Source organism: Natator depressus, chromosome 14 (assembly GCF_965152275.1).
Source record: "Natator depressus isolate rNatDep1 chromosome 14, rNatDep2.hap1, whole genome shotgun sequence".
NCBI classification, from domain to species: domain Eukaryota; kingdom Metazoa; phylum Chordata; order Testudines; family Cheloniidae; genus Natator; species Natator depressus.
In genome coordinates, this window is record NC_134247.1 from 15452474 (window position 1) to 15468244 (window position 15771).

The window sequence follows — 15771 nt, forward strand, 5'->3', positions numbered from 1 at the left end:
CCAACATTTCTCGTCCTCTTGCTGTTGTGCCATGTGCCTGTGGTCCACCTGACTGCGGTCTGCCCACCCCAGAGGTGGCTGCATTTCAGTGATCATCAGTGTTTGTTCTCACTTCCACTCTTACATACGTAGGAGAGAGAATTCCTTTCATTCTAAGCTCTTTACATACATAATTATAGTTTATAACTAATTTTGGAATGAAAACATTTATTTACCTGGATACAGAGTGCATGCTGCTGAAATTCCCTTGAGATGACATTATAAAGGATGCTGCCAGTTGGTTTTCGTCAACATAACTTCTGGTACAAAACCGATCTTTTCTTACAAAAAATCCTCAGTAAAATTTTGTTTGATCATATAAGGCAAAAGAGGGTTTGTGTTTTATTGTTGTGCTAATGAATGTTTTTCTCTAAGAGAAACACAAGGTATGATCTGACAAAGTGAGAATCCAAGGGCTGTCACTCTGGGTGTACTGTGTAAGGAGGCAAGACACTGAGCAGGCTGGTGTGGCATTAAAAAAACACCCCACACCTAAGTGGTAGCAATTGGCACCCTGACTGGTAATCCCAGCAGAGAAATTAAGGACTGAATGGGCCCTGGGAATGAACTATTTTCACCCTAGAAGTGGTTCCTCCAGAGTCCTCCCATGTTCAGCCACAGAAAAGGATGCCTGTTCTCAGAGTTATTAAAACACCACCTTCCTCTGTCATCCCATCCATTTCTGAAAGAAAAGCTCTCTAGGAACAGCCCTGTTCAGAGCAGCCAAAGATCCCGTGACTTTCATATCCCTGTGCAAAGGGCCAGAATCTTGAGACTTGTACAGGGGAGAGTTAGGTGCCTAATTATCCAGACTTGGTAAACCTTAAGAGAACCTCCCATAGACTATTCAGAAGGATAGAATTCTGATCCCCCTATTTACATAGGGAAAGCAGCCAATTCCACAGGGAAATATACATTTTAAACTAAACCAAAATGGCTCCAGTACCTATAAAATCCACCTTCCACTGCATTTCAGGCTCCATGATAGAAAACTGTTATGCCATGTAATCCCTGCAAACTCAGTCCAATGACTTCCTCACGTGAGCTCATGACACATGCATTGTAATAGGTGTCAGTGGTAGAGATGTCTATAGTTAAATTTGTGAACACGTCCCATTTGAAGATTCCTGTTTTCAGTTGCTTATACTTCTGCCAACTTTTAACCATTCAGATAGGAATCTTCCATGCTGCCTGTTTGCCTCTGACTGAAATATTTTTGAGAAGCTTCTGTAAAAATGGTTCAACCCTTCCCTAGGTTAGGGAAATTGACATTGTTTCGATAATGGTAAGTTCTTACACCCATTTTGCTGAGAAGCTCTAATGTCTCCATGCTTTGGAGCAGTGACTTGAAATTTTGGCAAGGGGGTGGCCCTAGTGGCAGGGATGTGCCTTTCGCCCTCCCTGTGAATATCTGCCCAAATTTGGCCAAGTTATGAGCTTCTGAACAATCACAGTTTGCACAGGCTCCGAGGTTTGCAGCGTTATTTTTCAAAGATCCCGTCCACACTAAACATGTTCCATCCTCATGCAGCGCCCCAGGCTACACGGTCCCCAAAGGATGACTGAGCATGCTCCATCCTGCAGCTTCGGGGCTGAGCAAGACTCTTTCTGCATTGCTCCTGCATGCTGGTGGTGATCCTTGGGGCAGCGGTATCGAGGGCAGGCAGGGAGGCTCTTTCATGTATACTCAGTGCTCCCCCAGCTCGGCCCAGGTAGCGCAGCCACTTCTCACAAGTAAGGCAATTTTGACCCCTACGGGAGCCAGTAGCCCAATGACAGGAGAAGCTCCAGCCCTGCCCAGAGGAAAGCCCTCTTATTGGCTGTCTTCCCCACTTGCCTGCCCCTGGGGAAAGAGCAGCCAATCAGGGATGCTGCAGGAGGAAGGGAGGCAGAGCAGTGAAGCGCTCCTGGAGCTGCCCCTGCCACCCTGGAAAGGGGGCAAGAGGAACCCCATTGCTGCTGCCCCCCCCCGCCCCGGGTTGGGAGAGGGGGGGTGAAGAACCCAGGGAGCTGTAGAAGGTGGGCTGAGGGAGCAAAAACGATGCCGTAGCTGGAAGTTGTATAATTAATTGGGCTGGGGAATACTTAATTAGTTAAAAGTGTGGGGCTTGGGGAGAAGCTGGAAGCTCCACACCATCAGACAACCAGCAAGAGCTGCAGCCAGGACCAGAATCACCTTACAGTGTTAAAGCCTTGGCCCGTCTAAGCCTTAGCACAGATCAGGGACGTGGGTGGGTCCCGATTACACTACCGCATGGAAATGTTGCTCCTGGGAACCCTGGTTTGCTTCTAGCGGTAGTGCCTTTGAGGTCTGAGGGCTTTTACTCCCATTCAGGGTGCAAATGGAGGATGCTGACCATTAATTGTTGTCAGCCAGACATGGAAAGAGACAGGGTCGGTGGGGAAGGGCTGATGGTTGTCCCTGCTGGAACTTGATTGGCCTTTTTTTTGCAGGGAGCTGCTGGGACCTGAATTCTGCAATACAATATTATCTCAGTTTGCCTAGCATAGGAAGTCTGGAGGAAAAGTTCCTACCAGACAGAAGGAACTACGGAGGGTGGGGAATTCAAGCAATCTAGGGCCAGTCCCTGGGTGGTGCAAAGCTGTAAGCCCTGGATGGCACACTCAGCCCTGAAATAAGTGTCTGGCTTTGCGCTCGTCCAGGTTTCTAAAGCAAAGGCTGAAACACAACCCCCCTCCTTCTCCAAACGATCCCTTCTGTAAATCTTTGTTCATGAAGTATAACTGGGCTGGGCTATGTCTCAGCTCCCAGCCCTTTTCCTGTGGGTGGGGAGGAGGGAGAGAGTGCTTAGCTGACCTCGCTGTTCTTGCCCATACAGGTGTGCATAAATTGAAGGAATGCCAGACTGAGTGACAGGCGCCTCCCCTTACCCTCTACCTGAGCTGGAATAAAACTGTCCCTTTCTGGAAAAGGGATCCCACTACAGCTATCCTCACCCTCTCTCCTCCTCCCCTTACACCCTTGGTGAGAGAGGCAGGCAGAGGGAATCATTTCTAAGAGAAAGAGGAGGAAGAGAAGTCAATATTTGATCAGAAGGGGACAGAGATCCCTGCAAAGGTATGTCAAGTTCATGAGCTGCCTGCCCACCCTGAGGATTTAAACTTGGCAACTGAATGGAAAAGAGAGAAAGGGGATCAAAAAATAAAATAAACAGGCTAAGTGTGGACGTCTGCTGGTGGCAGTGAAGCAGTGAAATTCCCCTTTTGCCTTCGAAAGAATTTCTTGGCTTGCTGTGTGGGCGACTGCTATTTGGATTGTTGCAGAGTATTTGGACTTTGAAGCAGACACAGCACTAATGAGGTTTGTGGAATTAATTTAGCTGTGTTCTTTAGTGTGGCGCTTGCTCTAATTTTTTTGCTATTGATTAACAAAGGGGAACAGTTAAATGAGGCACAGGGCTTCTCTCACGGGTAGGCACAGGACAGATTGAGGTGGATTGCTTATTGTATGTATCTCTTTTTTGTTTTGTTTTTTTTAAACGTGTATTTTCATTCGTTTGTGCTGCTTGGAAATGGCACTGGTTGATCAGACAGGTTTGTTTTGCAGAGTTGTGCAGTTGTTTGGGGGCAAGGGGGTTACCTTATTAAAATATGTGAAGTGCTGTGTTTACCTCACACACACAGCAGCAATGATGTCTGAGTTGTGGGATTAGCAAAAGTTGTCCCAGGTTTCTAAGCGTTGCTCTTTTCATTCCGCCTCTTGCTAGCCAGGGAAAGATGAACTGTGCCAGCAGAGAGAGCATAGGGAACTTGCAACTAAGATGGCCCAAGGTGTTCAGAGCTACAGGTTGGGTTGAGCCCATTATAAACACAGGGGCCATTTTGCAAAATGTGGATCTGTGTCCAAAGTTTGGGGTTGAGCCAGTTAAAAATGGGCCACCTATGAAATCCGTGTTCAGATTCAGGGAGTTTGGTCTCTTCTGAATTGCAGATAGAGCTCTGCTTTTTCTTGCTGGCAAATCTGGCGTAGTGTGTGCACAAGAGAAGGAATAAAGGGATGGAGGGGCGGTGAGTGTGGGGGGGGATAAGGGAGTCAGCGTGCATGTGTTGGGGACAGGATAAGGGGAATAAAGTGTGTCGGGGGGAGATAAAAGGGGCAGTGGAGGGTTAGAGGACAGGAGGGGGCCATGTGCCGGGCAGTTGGAGGAGAAGGGGCTGTGTGGGGAGGGGAGCAGGGGAAAGTGAGAGGATTTGTGGACGTGGGGCTATATCAGAATTCTGAATCCTGGTAACAGCACAGACAAGATTTATAGTGCACTGCTGCAGATGCTCACCTCAGCAAAACCGTCTCCAAACTGCTGGGCCCCTTTGTGGGGAGGCGACTGGGAGGAGAGGGGCACTAGAGTGAATGTGGTTTTCCAAGGGGCATTCAGTACGCCCAGCTGGACAGGGGCATTCCCCATGGGATAACATTAGCATTGGAGGGAACAGGATACCACCGGGCATTGCTAATAAGTTATGGAGCATTTCACTGAGCAGCTCACCAGTATGAATCCTGCCCAGCTCAGCAGGAATTAAAGGTTGTTCCCACCTACTGGATATTTGGTGGCCCTTAATGGGTTTGCTTTAATGAGCCATGTCACAGACGCACCCCTAAGTTTTGCACTAGGCCGGGGGGGCCAACCTGCAGCTCCTCAGAAGTTATTTTGCGGCTCTTGTCTAGGCACCGACTCTGGGGCTGGAGCTACAGGCGCCAACTTTCCAATGTGCCGGGGGGTGCTCACTGCTCAACCCCTGGCTCTGCCACAGGCCCTGCCCCCACTCCCGCCCTTCCCGCCCCCTCCCCGAGCCTGCACTGCTCTTAGTCCGCCCCACTCCCCCCCCGGCCCCGAGACTCCTGCACGCCATGAAACAGTTGCTCGGGAGGTGCGGGGAAGGAGCGGGAGGCGCTGATCGGCGGGGTGGGGTGGGGGAGCTGATGGGGGGCTGCTGCGATATTACTGTGGCTCTTTGGCAATGTACATTGGTAAATTCTGGCTCCTTCTCAGGCTCAGGTTGGCCACCCCTGCACTAGACTGTAAACTGGAGGCAAGGACTGTCTTGTACAGTGCCTAGCACGATGGGGCCTGGATCTTGGGAGTTCCTGCAGCAGGGGCTGAAATTACATTGCTGTAGATGGCAAAAGTTTGTGTCTCACACGCTGGAGGGATATTTTAGGGGGATCTCTTCCTAACCTTCTGAATTTTTGGAGTTAGCAACAGAGAGTTCTGGCTCCTCTGCCTTGCGGCGACTCTCTGCATGCAGCCATGCCGGGGGGCTGATGAGTCCACAATCACATTGCTCCATCTGCCTGTCGTCCTCTCATTCAGGGAAGGGCTTAGCCTGAACTGAGGCAGCTGCGCTTCCAGCCAAAGAGCAGCTTGCCGCTGCTCCCCAGCCTGCAGAGGAGCAGACCCAAGCGTTGGGGGTGTCCCCAGTGCTAGCGTGGTTAGTCTGCCTTCATTCTTAGTGTGGATTGTGGCAGTGCCTGGGAGCCCCAGTCATGAGCTAGGACACATTGTGTTAAGCGCTGTACAAACACAGGACAAATTGCCAGTCGTTCCCAGTGTGCCAGTGTGATGTGCTGCATCTCTTTGAGTGGTCAAACACGAACTGCTTTTAGGGGGTTATACCTGAGCCATGTGCCATTGGAAAGGGCATTTGGCTTTGGTTTGAAGTGGTGTCTCTGATTGGCCCCTATTGCTTATGCACGTGTGTGTGAACACAAGAATAGTCTGACCCTGTATGGTCAATGGTGCATCTAGCCCAGTATCCTGTCTTCCAACAGTGGCCAGTGCCTGATACTTCAGAGGGAATGAACAAAACAGGGCAATTATTGAGTGATCCGTCCACTGGCATCCAGTCCCAGCTTCTGGCAATCAGAGGTTTAGGGATACCTGGAGCATGGAGTTGTATCCCTGACCCTCTTGGCTAACGGCCATTGATGGACCTGCCCTCCATGAACTGATCTACTTCTTTTTTGAACCCAGTTATAATTTTGCTATTCACAACATCCCCTGGCAACGAGTCCCACAGGTTGACTGTGCGTTGTGTGAAGAAATACTTCCTTTTGTTTGTTTTCAACCTGCTGCCTATTAATTTCATTGGATGACCGCTAGTTTTCGTGTTATGTGAAGGGGTGACTAACACTGTTACCCGTTCATCCGCACCAGTCATGATTTTTTAGCCCTCTATCATATCCCACGTTTCAGCCGTCTTTTTTCTAAACTGAACAGTCCCAGTCTTATTAATCTCTCCTCCTACGGAAGCTGCTCCACACCCCTCATCATTTTTGTTGCCCGTCTCTGTGCTTTTCCCAATTCTAATATATCTTTTTGGGGATGGGGCAACCGGAACTGTACATAGTATTCAAGGTATGGATGTACCATGGATTTATATAGTGCATTTTGATATTGTCCTAATTATTCCTAACGTTCTGTTCACTTTTTTGACTGCCGCTGAACACTGAGCAGGTTTCAAAGGACTATCCACAATGACTCCAAGATCTTTCCTGAGTAGTAACAGCTACTTTAGACCCCCTCATTTTGTACATATAGTTGGGGTTATATTTTCCAATGTGCATTACTTTGCACTTATCAACATTGAATTTCATCTGCCATTTTATTGGCCAGTGACCCAGTTTTGTGAGATCCCTCTGTAACTCTTGGCAGTCTGCTTTGGACTTAACTATCTTGTGTAATTTCGTATCGTATGCAGACTTTGCCACCTCACTGGTTATCCCCTTCCAGATCATTTATGAATATGTTGAACAGCACTGATCCCAGTACAGATCCTCTGTGGCCCCCGCTGTTTACTTCTCTCCACAGTGAAAACTGACCATTTATTCCTACCCTCTGTTTCCTGTCTTTTAATCAGTTACTGATCCATGAGAGAACCTTCCCTCTTAGTCCATGACAGCTTACTTTGCTTAAGAGGCTTTTTGAAAGCCCAAGTACACTATATCAACTGGATCACCCTTGTCCATGTGCTTGCTGACATCCTCAGAATGCTAAGGTTGGTGAGGTGTAATTTCCCTTTGCAAAAGCCTTGTTGACTCCTCCCCAACAGATTAAATTCATCCATGTGTCTGACAATTCTGTTCTTCACTAATGACAGGTTTCAGAGTAACAGCCGTGTTAGTCTGTATTCGCAAAAAGAAAAGGAGTACTTGTGGCACCTTAGAGACTAACCAATTTATTTGAGCATGAGCTTTCGTGAGCTACAGCTCACTTCATCCGATTAAGTGAGCTGTAGCTCACGAAAGCTCATGCTCAAATAAATTGGTTAGTCTCTAAGGTGCCACAAGTACTCCTTTTCTTTTTTCTGTTCTTCACTGTGATAGGTAGATTGGGAAGTAATGAATAGATTTCATTTGCATTATCAAAGAGCTCACACTTCGCAGACTTGTGCCTGGATAGAATCTAGGGGTGCCAATTTTGGTTGGATGTATTCCTGCAGGTTTCAATAATCTTTAACTCCTGGAGACTCCAGGACCATCCTGGAGAGCTGGCAACGCTAGTAGACTCTCTGTCGGGCATGTTCACAGAGTACTCCCCAGTGATTTAAATCCAGGTGGGTGTGTAAGGGATTATAGGCATGCAAAGAGCCTGCCGCTCCCACTTGAGGCTTGGACAGGAAATTCAGTTCGGACCCTGCTGCCAAACCATTCTGCAGGAGTGAGGCCATTTCAAGAGGGAAACATTAAAGCTGCTGTGGATTGTTCTGGGATAGTCTGACTGAGGGGGTCAGTGACTCGCACTGCCCTTTCCCTTGTGAAGAGAGGCTTTCTTCACACGTGTGCCCCTCACATCCCCAGCTGCCTGGAGATGGCCTGGGGGTTTCTAAGCACCTAACTGTGTTTATGGCTACAAGAGTAGTGCTGTCCAAACTCCTTGCCAGCTGCTGCCAGCCGCTGAGCCGCCAGTATGACCTCTGGCCCCAGGGAGGGGCAGCTCTGTGAGGCTGGGTAGAATAGTGCACTAAGTTCTGGACTAGGAGCGGGCGGTTCTGATGCCAGGGTCATAGTAATGATGACGATGGCCTGCTCCAGGGCCAGGAGAGGCTGTGGGGCTGTGCAAAAGAACCAAACTTCCTTAATTGGAAAGGGCCCCTCCCGGGGTTTTACTGTGCATGTGAGTCGGGGGGGAACGACTCGATTTGCACATACAGATGTCGGGGTGCCCCAGCAGGAGCGCTTTGAACATCCGCCATAAATGCTTCGAAGGGCAGTTGAGCACATCGCTTTTAAAGGGTCAGATCATCCGTCCCTTCCTCAGCGAAAACTCTGAAATTGGGGGAGATTCGCCTAGGGGGGCAGGGAGATTCACTTGGATTTGGACAGGCTGAGCAGGAGGCAGCATTGACATTCACTATTCAGAGAGGGAAGGGTGGTCTGGTGCTGGAGGCACTGGACTTGGGCATGTGTGAGATCTGGGCTCAGTTCCTGGCTCCCTGTATGACCCAGGACAAGTCTGTGCATCTCTCCAGGCTTTGAATTCCCATCTATAAAATGGGGAGGGTGTTTCCTTCCTCTGTCTCGTCTGTTTGGACTGTCAGCCCTTTGGAGCAGGGTCTGTCTCTCACCGCGTGACTGTGCACAATGCGTCCTGTTAGCAGATCTTACCACCCTTGCTGCAACGATCACGTTAGTGCTTCCGTAGCAGTACAAAAGAACCATGTGCTTTGCACCCAACCTGTCCTCCTGCGAGCTGTTGCCTCCAGCTCCTGGCTGCAGACGGTGATCCGGGAGGGTGCGGGGTTAGGAAGAGGGATATTTCTTGCCAGTGCCTGTCAGAAATAGGGGGCAGTATTCTGGCAAGCGGCCCCGCATCGGTAGCGGGGGCTGCGGTGCTGTAGGAGATGCTGCTGGGGGTGAGGAGTGGGCTGCTGTGTGATTCCCCCCCACCCGGAGGGCTTCGGGAAGGGGAACGGGAGGAGAAGTTACTTGGGAGGAGAGGCCGAGGAAATTCCTATTGTCCAGCAGCCCAACGGGGCCGTCATAGACAGAGACAGGGCCTGAGGGGACACCTGAGCACACTGAGTCGTTTCATATCTCATCATGGGTGTGGAGCACAAAAGGCTGCTGTGTCCCACTCTGCAGTTCTAGCCTTGCTGGGGGAAGTGCACAGCTCACACCAGAACACGCTTCTAACAGCTGGACCCTCAAAATGCACGGACACGGAGACCCAGGCTGGGGGTGGCGGCTGTTCTCTCCTGGCTCCAAAGGTTCCCCCCAATGTGTGGGGGGAGGCAGAGGGCTGCCTCTCTGCAGACTATGACTTCTTGATCTTTCCCACTCGGTTTTCCTCTTCCCTTTTGTCCATGTTCCCTTTGCTCCCATCAGGTTCCATCTCCGTCTAGAAACAGCTGTCACCTCTGCCAGTTAGTATGGCAGAGCGGCCCAAGTGGGTGGAGTCCTCCTCTCAATGGCTGGCCCTTAGTGTGTCCCCTGAATGTTACAACCACACAGGTGCCAGCTTCTCAGCTGCGGTATCTGTCCTGGGTGAGCATGCCAAGTGCCTCCGCCTGGCTGGGCCAAGCTCAGCTGGATGGGAATCTTGCCCTTCCTGGCTATATTGGCTGGCCCCAGCTGTTCAACTCCAGACGCTGTGCAGGCACCAAGGTATCTGGGCTTAAGGCTCCGCCTCACCCCTGGGCTCTGCCCAAAGCTCCTGGCCAAGGAGAAGCTTGGAAAAGTGGCAAACTGCAGCGGAATCCTGGCTCTCCAAACCCCTTCTCCAAAACGTCTCTCCTTACTCCGGTGCTTCCCGACGAACCAGACATCTTTGCCCTGGCTCAGGCCATTCAGATAATCAGGAACCCATTGCCAAACTTACCAGAGCAAATGCCTTGCACTTCGAGTTTTATGTCCCAAAACCGATTGGATCAAAATCCTAGTCCCATAGAAATTGCTGGGAGCTTTTCCCACTGCCTTCAGTGGGGTCAGAATTTCATACGCGGACTCCTGATGACCCATTATCTTCTGCTGCACTCACTGCCTAAAGGTGAGGTCTGCTGACAGATGGACGGACAGATAGACATCTATAACCTTGCTCATCACCATGTGGCTTCTGCGCTCGGTTATATTGGTGGTCCCTTTCTAAAGCAGATCCAGTGGCAATGTTGTACTGAGCTATGTTCATGTCGGGGAGGGGGAAGGTAGAGGAGGAAAGCACCAGGGTTTCTGGGGTCATGACCCATGCCAGATAAACTGTAATTTGTGTCTTTAGGAATTTACACTTTGCACTTGGGTAGATGCTGCTTTTTGATTTAGAGGATTGCATTAGTGCAACTGCTACAGGCAGCAGAGATCCCGCTACCAGAGCTACTGCTAAGAGACAAAAAGAAAAGGAGTACTTGTGGCACCTTAGAGACTACCCAACCTTAGCAGGATGAAATGGTCCGTGTTCATCAAGGTTCCCTACGAGGTCTAATGTTTTAATCTATTTATTAATTATTTGGAAAGGAGGGTGAGGTGGCACACCCTGCAGGTGTCACAAAGCTATCTTTGTTAGTCACTGCTGGAGAAAACTGGCAGGAACTTCAGAGGAGGGACCTCCCCCAGCTAGGAGAATGGACAACATGCCGGCAAATGAAGTTCATTGTTAAATGCAAAGTAATGCACCTTGAAGGGTAACATTTAAACTACTCCAACACCTTACAGGGTTCTAAATTAACTGTGTCAGCCAAAGAAAGGGACCTGGGCGGAATAGGTCAGAAGGCATAGACAGCTCAATGAGGGTCTCCCTGAATGTGCAGCTGCACTCTAAAAGGCAACCAAAATGTTAGTATGTAGAAGGATCTGAAATACTGTGTGCAGTACTCATCACCCCATCTCCAAAAGGATCCTCCAGAACTGGAGGCGGTTCAGAAAAGGGTGATAGGAATGATCCAGGGCTTGGAAAAACTCTCCTATGACTAGAAATGGGAAAAGCCTGGGGTTGTTACTTTGGAAAGAAGATAAATAAGAGGAGACATGATGACAGTGTATGAAATAATTAATGGTTTAGAGAAGGTAGGTCAGGAGTTTAGGTCTCCCTGTCTTATATCACAAGAACAAGTGGCATTCAATGACATTTAAAAGTGGCAAATTCAAAACCAATAAAAACAAATGCTTTTTCACACAACACACAAACCAAGTGTGGAATGCGTTGTGTCAGGATGTTCTTGAAGCCAAAAAATAGTGTGATTCAAAGAGGGGCTGGACGCTTATAGGGATAAGAATATCCAGAATTATAGCTAATGCTAATAAATCCTGCAAGGGATATTAAACCTCATGCGCCAGAGTTTAAACCAACAGCTATTGGGGATTAGCATGAAATCTACCATGGCGGACAGATTCTCCCACATCTGCCGAATGCAAGGTTTCTTGCACCTTACTCTGAAGCATTGAGTGTTGGCCACTGTCAGAGACTGCATACCGGACTAGATGGACTTCAGGTTTGATCCAGTCTAGCAATTCTTAGAGTACTTATCAAGATATGATGCCTTCCTAGGATATCGATTTTCAAGCAGCTCTGGCTCTGTCACATGTATTAATACGCCATTGGTCTGTGCCCCTATTAATGATGCACTTCACATTTGTTGGGAGGAGGCGCTCCCCTTTCCAGCCAGGTCTGCACACATGGACCTCTCTTCCATTAAAACTGTCCTGGAATCCAGATGCAGCATCCTGTCAGGTTTACGCCTAACCCATCCTGCCAGCTGGTACAGCCATATTGGTTCAGTAAAGGTACAAGGAGCAGACTCTGGCCAAGACTTTAAGGTGGCTCAATTGAGGCACCCACATACCTTTAAAAGTCACTCTTTAAAAGGTGTTGCGGAGGGTGGTTGCTCCTTTCTCATACCCTTTGCCGATTTAACCTGTAACCTCTTCAGGGAAGGGACTATGTTTTATCATGTGTATGTGCACCACCTAGTACAAACAAGCCCTGATTGCAGTTGGGAATTTCTACTGCTACAGTAATACAACTTACATTTTGCATTCATATTCCCATTTTACAGATCGAGAAATTGAAGCGTAGAGATAATTAACACCCATCTCTTATCTAGTGCTTTTCATCAGTCGCTCTCAAAGCACTTCACAAAGGAGGTCAGTGTCATTATTCCCCTTTTACAAGTGGGGAAACTGAGGCACGGAGGCAAAGTGACTTGCTCAAGGTCATCCTGCAGGCTAATAGCAAAGCTGGGAATAGAATCCACGTCTCCTGAGTCCTAGTCCAGTACTCTTTCTCCACAGCCCTTCTTGAAGTGAGTTGCCCAAAGCTGCAATGTGAGTTAATGGCAGAGTCAGGATTTAGATCCCAGGTTTCTGGGCTCCCAGTCTAGTGCCCTGCCTGCTGCACCTTCTTGCGTCCCCTGTGCTAGAACTGGCCAGCGCTGCTACTTTCCTAAGCTGCACCTTTAGAAAAGAGAGAAACCAAGAGCGTAACAGACCACGCATCTGCTAGTGAGTGCACAGAGAATACACTCTAACAAATCTTTTCGACTAAGAAATGTTCACTTCCTTGCAGGGGTTTGGAGCAGTTTTCACTGGCTAAGAGGAAATGTGAGACAAAAGGAGAATTCAAAACACTCCGTGGTTGTTAAGACACAGTAATCTCCTGCTTTTAACTCCTGCTCGTCGGGGTTCTGAAATGATCTGACCTGTTGTTGGGCAGCTGTGATCATTCTTGGCGAGCCTGGTGTGTGTTTGGGTTGTTTTGAGGGGGTGTTTTCCCCAGGGCATCTCCATGTTGATCTGACCATGTGGTGCTCAGGGCAGGACTGAGCACTGGACCTACTCAGCAACGTCTAGGGTGGCTAGGCGAGAAGTGCTAGCGGGAAAAGTGGGGGCTACAGCACTCCTTATTATGTGTATGACAGTAGTGCCTGGAGACCCCACTCGGAGTCAGAGACCCATTGTGCTAGGTGTAATATAAAACCCTAGTAAGAGACCACAGCCTCTGCCCTGAAGAGCACACCGTCTAACAGGGTTCTTACAGACGTGCACGTTCCCTGGTCTGTTGCATGGCAACATTGCTGTTAAAATGGGGCTGGATTTTATCGTCTTTTATCTAACCGCTCACCACGACTTGATGGCAGCCTGTGCGCCCAAGGCACTGAACAGCACATGGTGATTCAAACTCTCCTCTAATGGTTCTTTCCTGTCTTTCCTCTAAACAATCCAAGTACCCTCCCTCCTCTGGAGATCTATATATATCTGTGAGCTTGGCATGCCAACACCAGTGCCCGTGTGACATAGCAGGCATCAAATGCAGGGTCTTCACAACAGCCATGGGCTCTTTGGGTGTGTGGTGGAGTGGGTTGTGCTGAGTGCTGGTAGTGGCAGTGCAGGGAGGTTTACCTCTGTGTTTTCTCCTTCTCGCTTGGGAAGAGAGCCCATCCTTTGGGTCTCAATTGTGGATGGTGTTTCAAGGCATTTCTATAGTGCTCATTGCTGGAGAGTCTGAGCAACTGGTGTTTCCCTGCCTCTCGTTACGATCATGTCATCAGGACTAGGGTTCAGTAGGGCAGGAGGCGGCTCGTGGGAATGGGAGACTTTCCCCAGTTCAGAACCATTCCCGCCCAGCAGAAATTGGAAACTGTTACCATCTGGTGCCAAATGAGATGGTCGTCTCAGTGCAGTGCCTAATGGGCAGCTGCCCACAGTGCACCTGGCATTAACTGGAACTTTGCTGGCAGTGATAGCAGAAGCACCAAAGTCTGAATGCGGGCAGAGGTTGAAATATCCTCAGACTCCTTAGAGATGGGTGCCTCCAGGTTGGGCTGAAATGCTCTGTCAGGGAGTCAGAGTAGGAGGCTACAGTTATGAGTAACCAGAGGACATTGATCTCCATGGCTGCCAATGTAGCACCTTCCACCAGCTCTAAATTCACTTTAAACTTGATAGACCAGTGGGACTGAATGCTTAAGCCACAGCAGCAAGGTACATGAACAGAGTACATCTCGTCATGTTATCCAGGTGCTCTAATGAAAAGTGCAGTATAACACCAAGAGGGAGAAGCCAGTGCTTGAGTGCTGAGGCCCTGAACTGGCAGACTGACGCACATGCTCAGCGTTATACACTGCAAGCAGTTCGGTGGGCTTCAATGGAGCAACTCACCATGCAGATAAATGCAGAACTATAGAGAGGTAGGGCTGGAAGGGACCCGGAGGCAAGTCTTTGCTGGATCTACGCCTGGCCCAAAGCCCATAAAGTCAATGGGAATCTTTCTGCTGATTTCAGACACTTTTATATAAGGCCCTTACCAGCTAGTTCACAAAGCCCAGTTCTTCGGGGGGGTCTCCCAGTGGGAACTGGTGAGCTGCTGCTGTATGTGACAACCCAAGACGCATCATTCCCACCTTCCTGAAAGATTCCTGCTTTGAAGGGTTTTACAGCCTCTTGATATTTTAACATCATGCTCAGGAGCGTGGATTACCCTGAAATGGAGAAACAAACCAACTAGCCCCAGGGAATCTTTGTTGTGAGAGATTTCAGAGTAACAGCCGTGTTAGTCTGTATTCGCAAAAAGAAAAGGAGTACTTGTGGCACCTTAGAGACTAACCAATTTATTTGAGCATGAGCTTTCGTGAGCTACAGCTCACTTCATCGGATGAAGTGAGCTGTAGCTCACGAAAGCTCATGCTCAAATAAATTGGTTAGTCTCTAAGGTGCCACAAGTACTCCTTTTCTTTTTGTTGTGAGAGTCAGCCTTGCACTGTGCCTGCATCCTCTAGCTCGAGGTGCTTTAGTACCTTAAGCTAGACTTCGGCCTTGACATTTTTAATTTTCCTGCCCACATGTAGCAATATAGGGAATCAGTCCTCCTGGCAGAGGAGGTGTCTATAATAGAAAACTACAAACTCGTAAATGATCTTCTGCAAAGTTTTGTCTCCTTTGTTTCCCCAGGGGCCCCACACCCCATCTAGAGTGCAGTGCAGTAGCCAGAGACATCTAATGGCTGAATAAAATATTGCAAGTTCATGCATGGCCACAGGAAACATGATTTAACAAGTCAGCGTTTTGCAACTAGTTTGACTTCAGTGCGGCTGCAGCTTTGGAACAGACAGAGGGTGAAAGTTGCTCTTCACGGGCTCTCAAGGATGCAAACCGGTTCAATAGCCTGTCATGGGGCCAAATATCAGGGTTCACCGTAGATGTCTGGCACTTGCCAGAGTGGTTGGTGCCATTCTGGAAATTCTTACTACAATAGAAAATAGCCAAAAGGAGGAATTTGGTACCTTGTTTTTCCTTCTCCGTCTCTCATTAGACCACTGGGCCCTGACCCCGGGAAAAGGAGGTATTTGCTCTGGCTGTGAGTCATGCAGGCTGACTGGCACTGGGCTCTGATTAGCCATGGCCTACCCTATTGTTGGTCCATAGGCAACCATGGGATGGTGGAGACAGTCAGTATTAGTGGTTTCTCCTCCTTAGTTGGGGCTGGAAGGCAGAGAACTATATGTGTTTGTAGCTCTGCTGAGAAGGGTGCAGAAGAACCAGCGGTTACTGGAGCCTTTAAAACACACAGCGACTCCTTAGCAAGGAGGATCTCTGTGAAGGGAGGAGTGGGCAGCTAAAAGAGGGGAAGGGAGACTGCTGGGTCCTCTCCTGAGCAGAGACTGATAGCTCTGCCAGAGCCAGGCAAGCGTTGTGCATGCCTCCCCATGCAGCTCTGCCAGGGCACTTTGATCCCAGCCCGCAGCCCCCATCTGTTTGTCCTGCCGCTCTGCTGATGTACCTCACACCAG

At 49.1% G+C, this 15771-nt stretch overlaps 1 protein-coding gene across 1 annotated transcript in view; it reads left to right on the forward strand.

Moving 5' to 3' along the window:
- The first annotated feature begins 2782 nt into the window (after positions 1–2782).
- The window catches only part of ITGB4 (integrin subunit beta 4), a 56124-nt gene continuing 43135 nt past the window's right edge, over positions 2783–15771 (forward strand). The window contains exon 1 of the mRNA XM_074970581.1: positions 2783–3361. Coding sequence (XP_074826682.1) covers positions 3357–3361 — 5 coding nt within the window. The 5' untranslated portion in view covers positions 2783–3356. The remainder of the gene's footprint in view (positions 3362–15771) is intronic.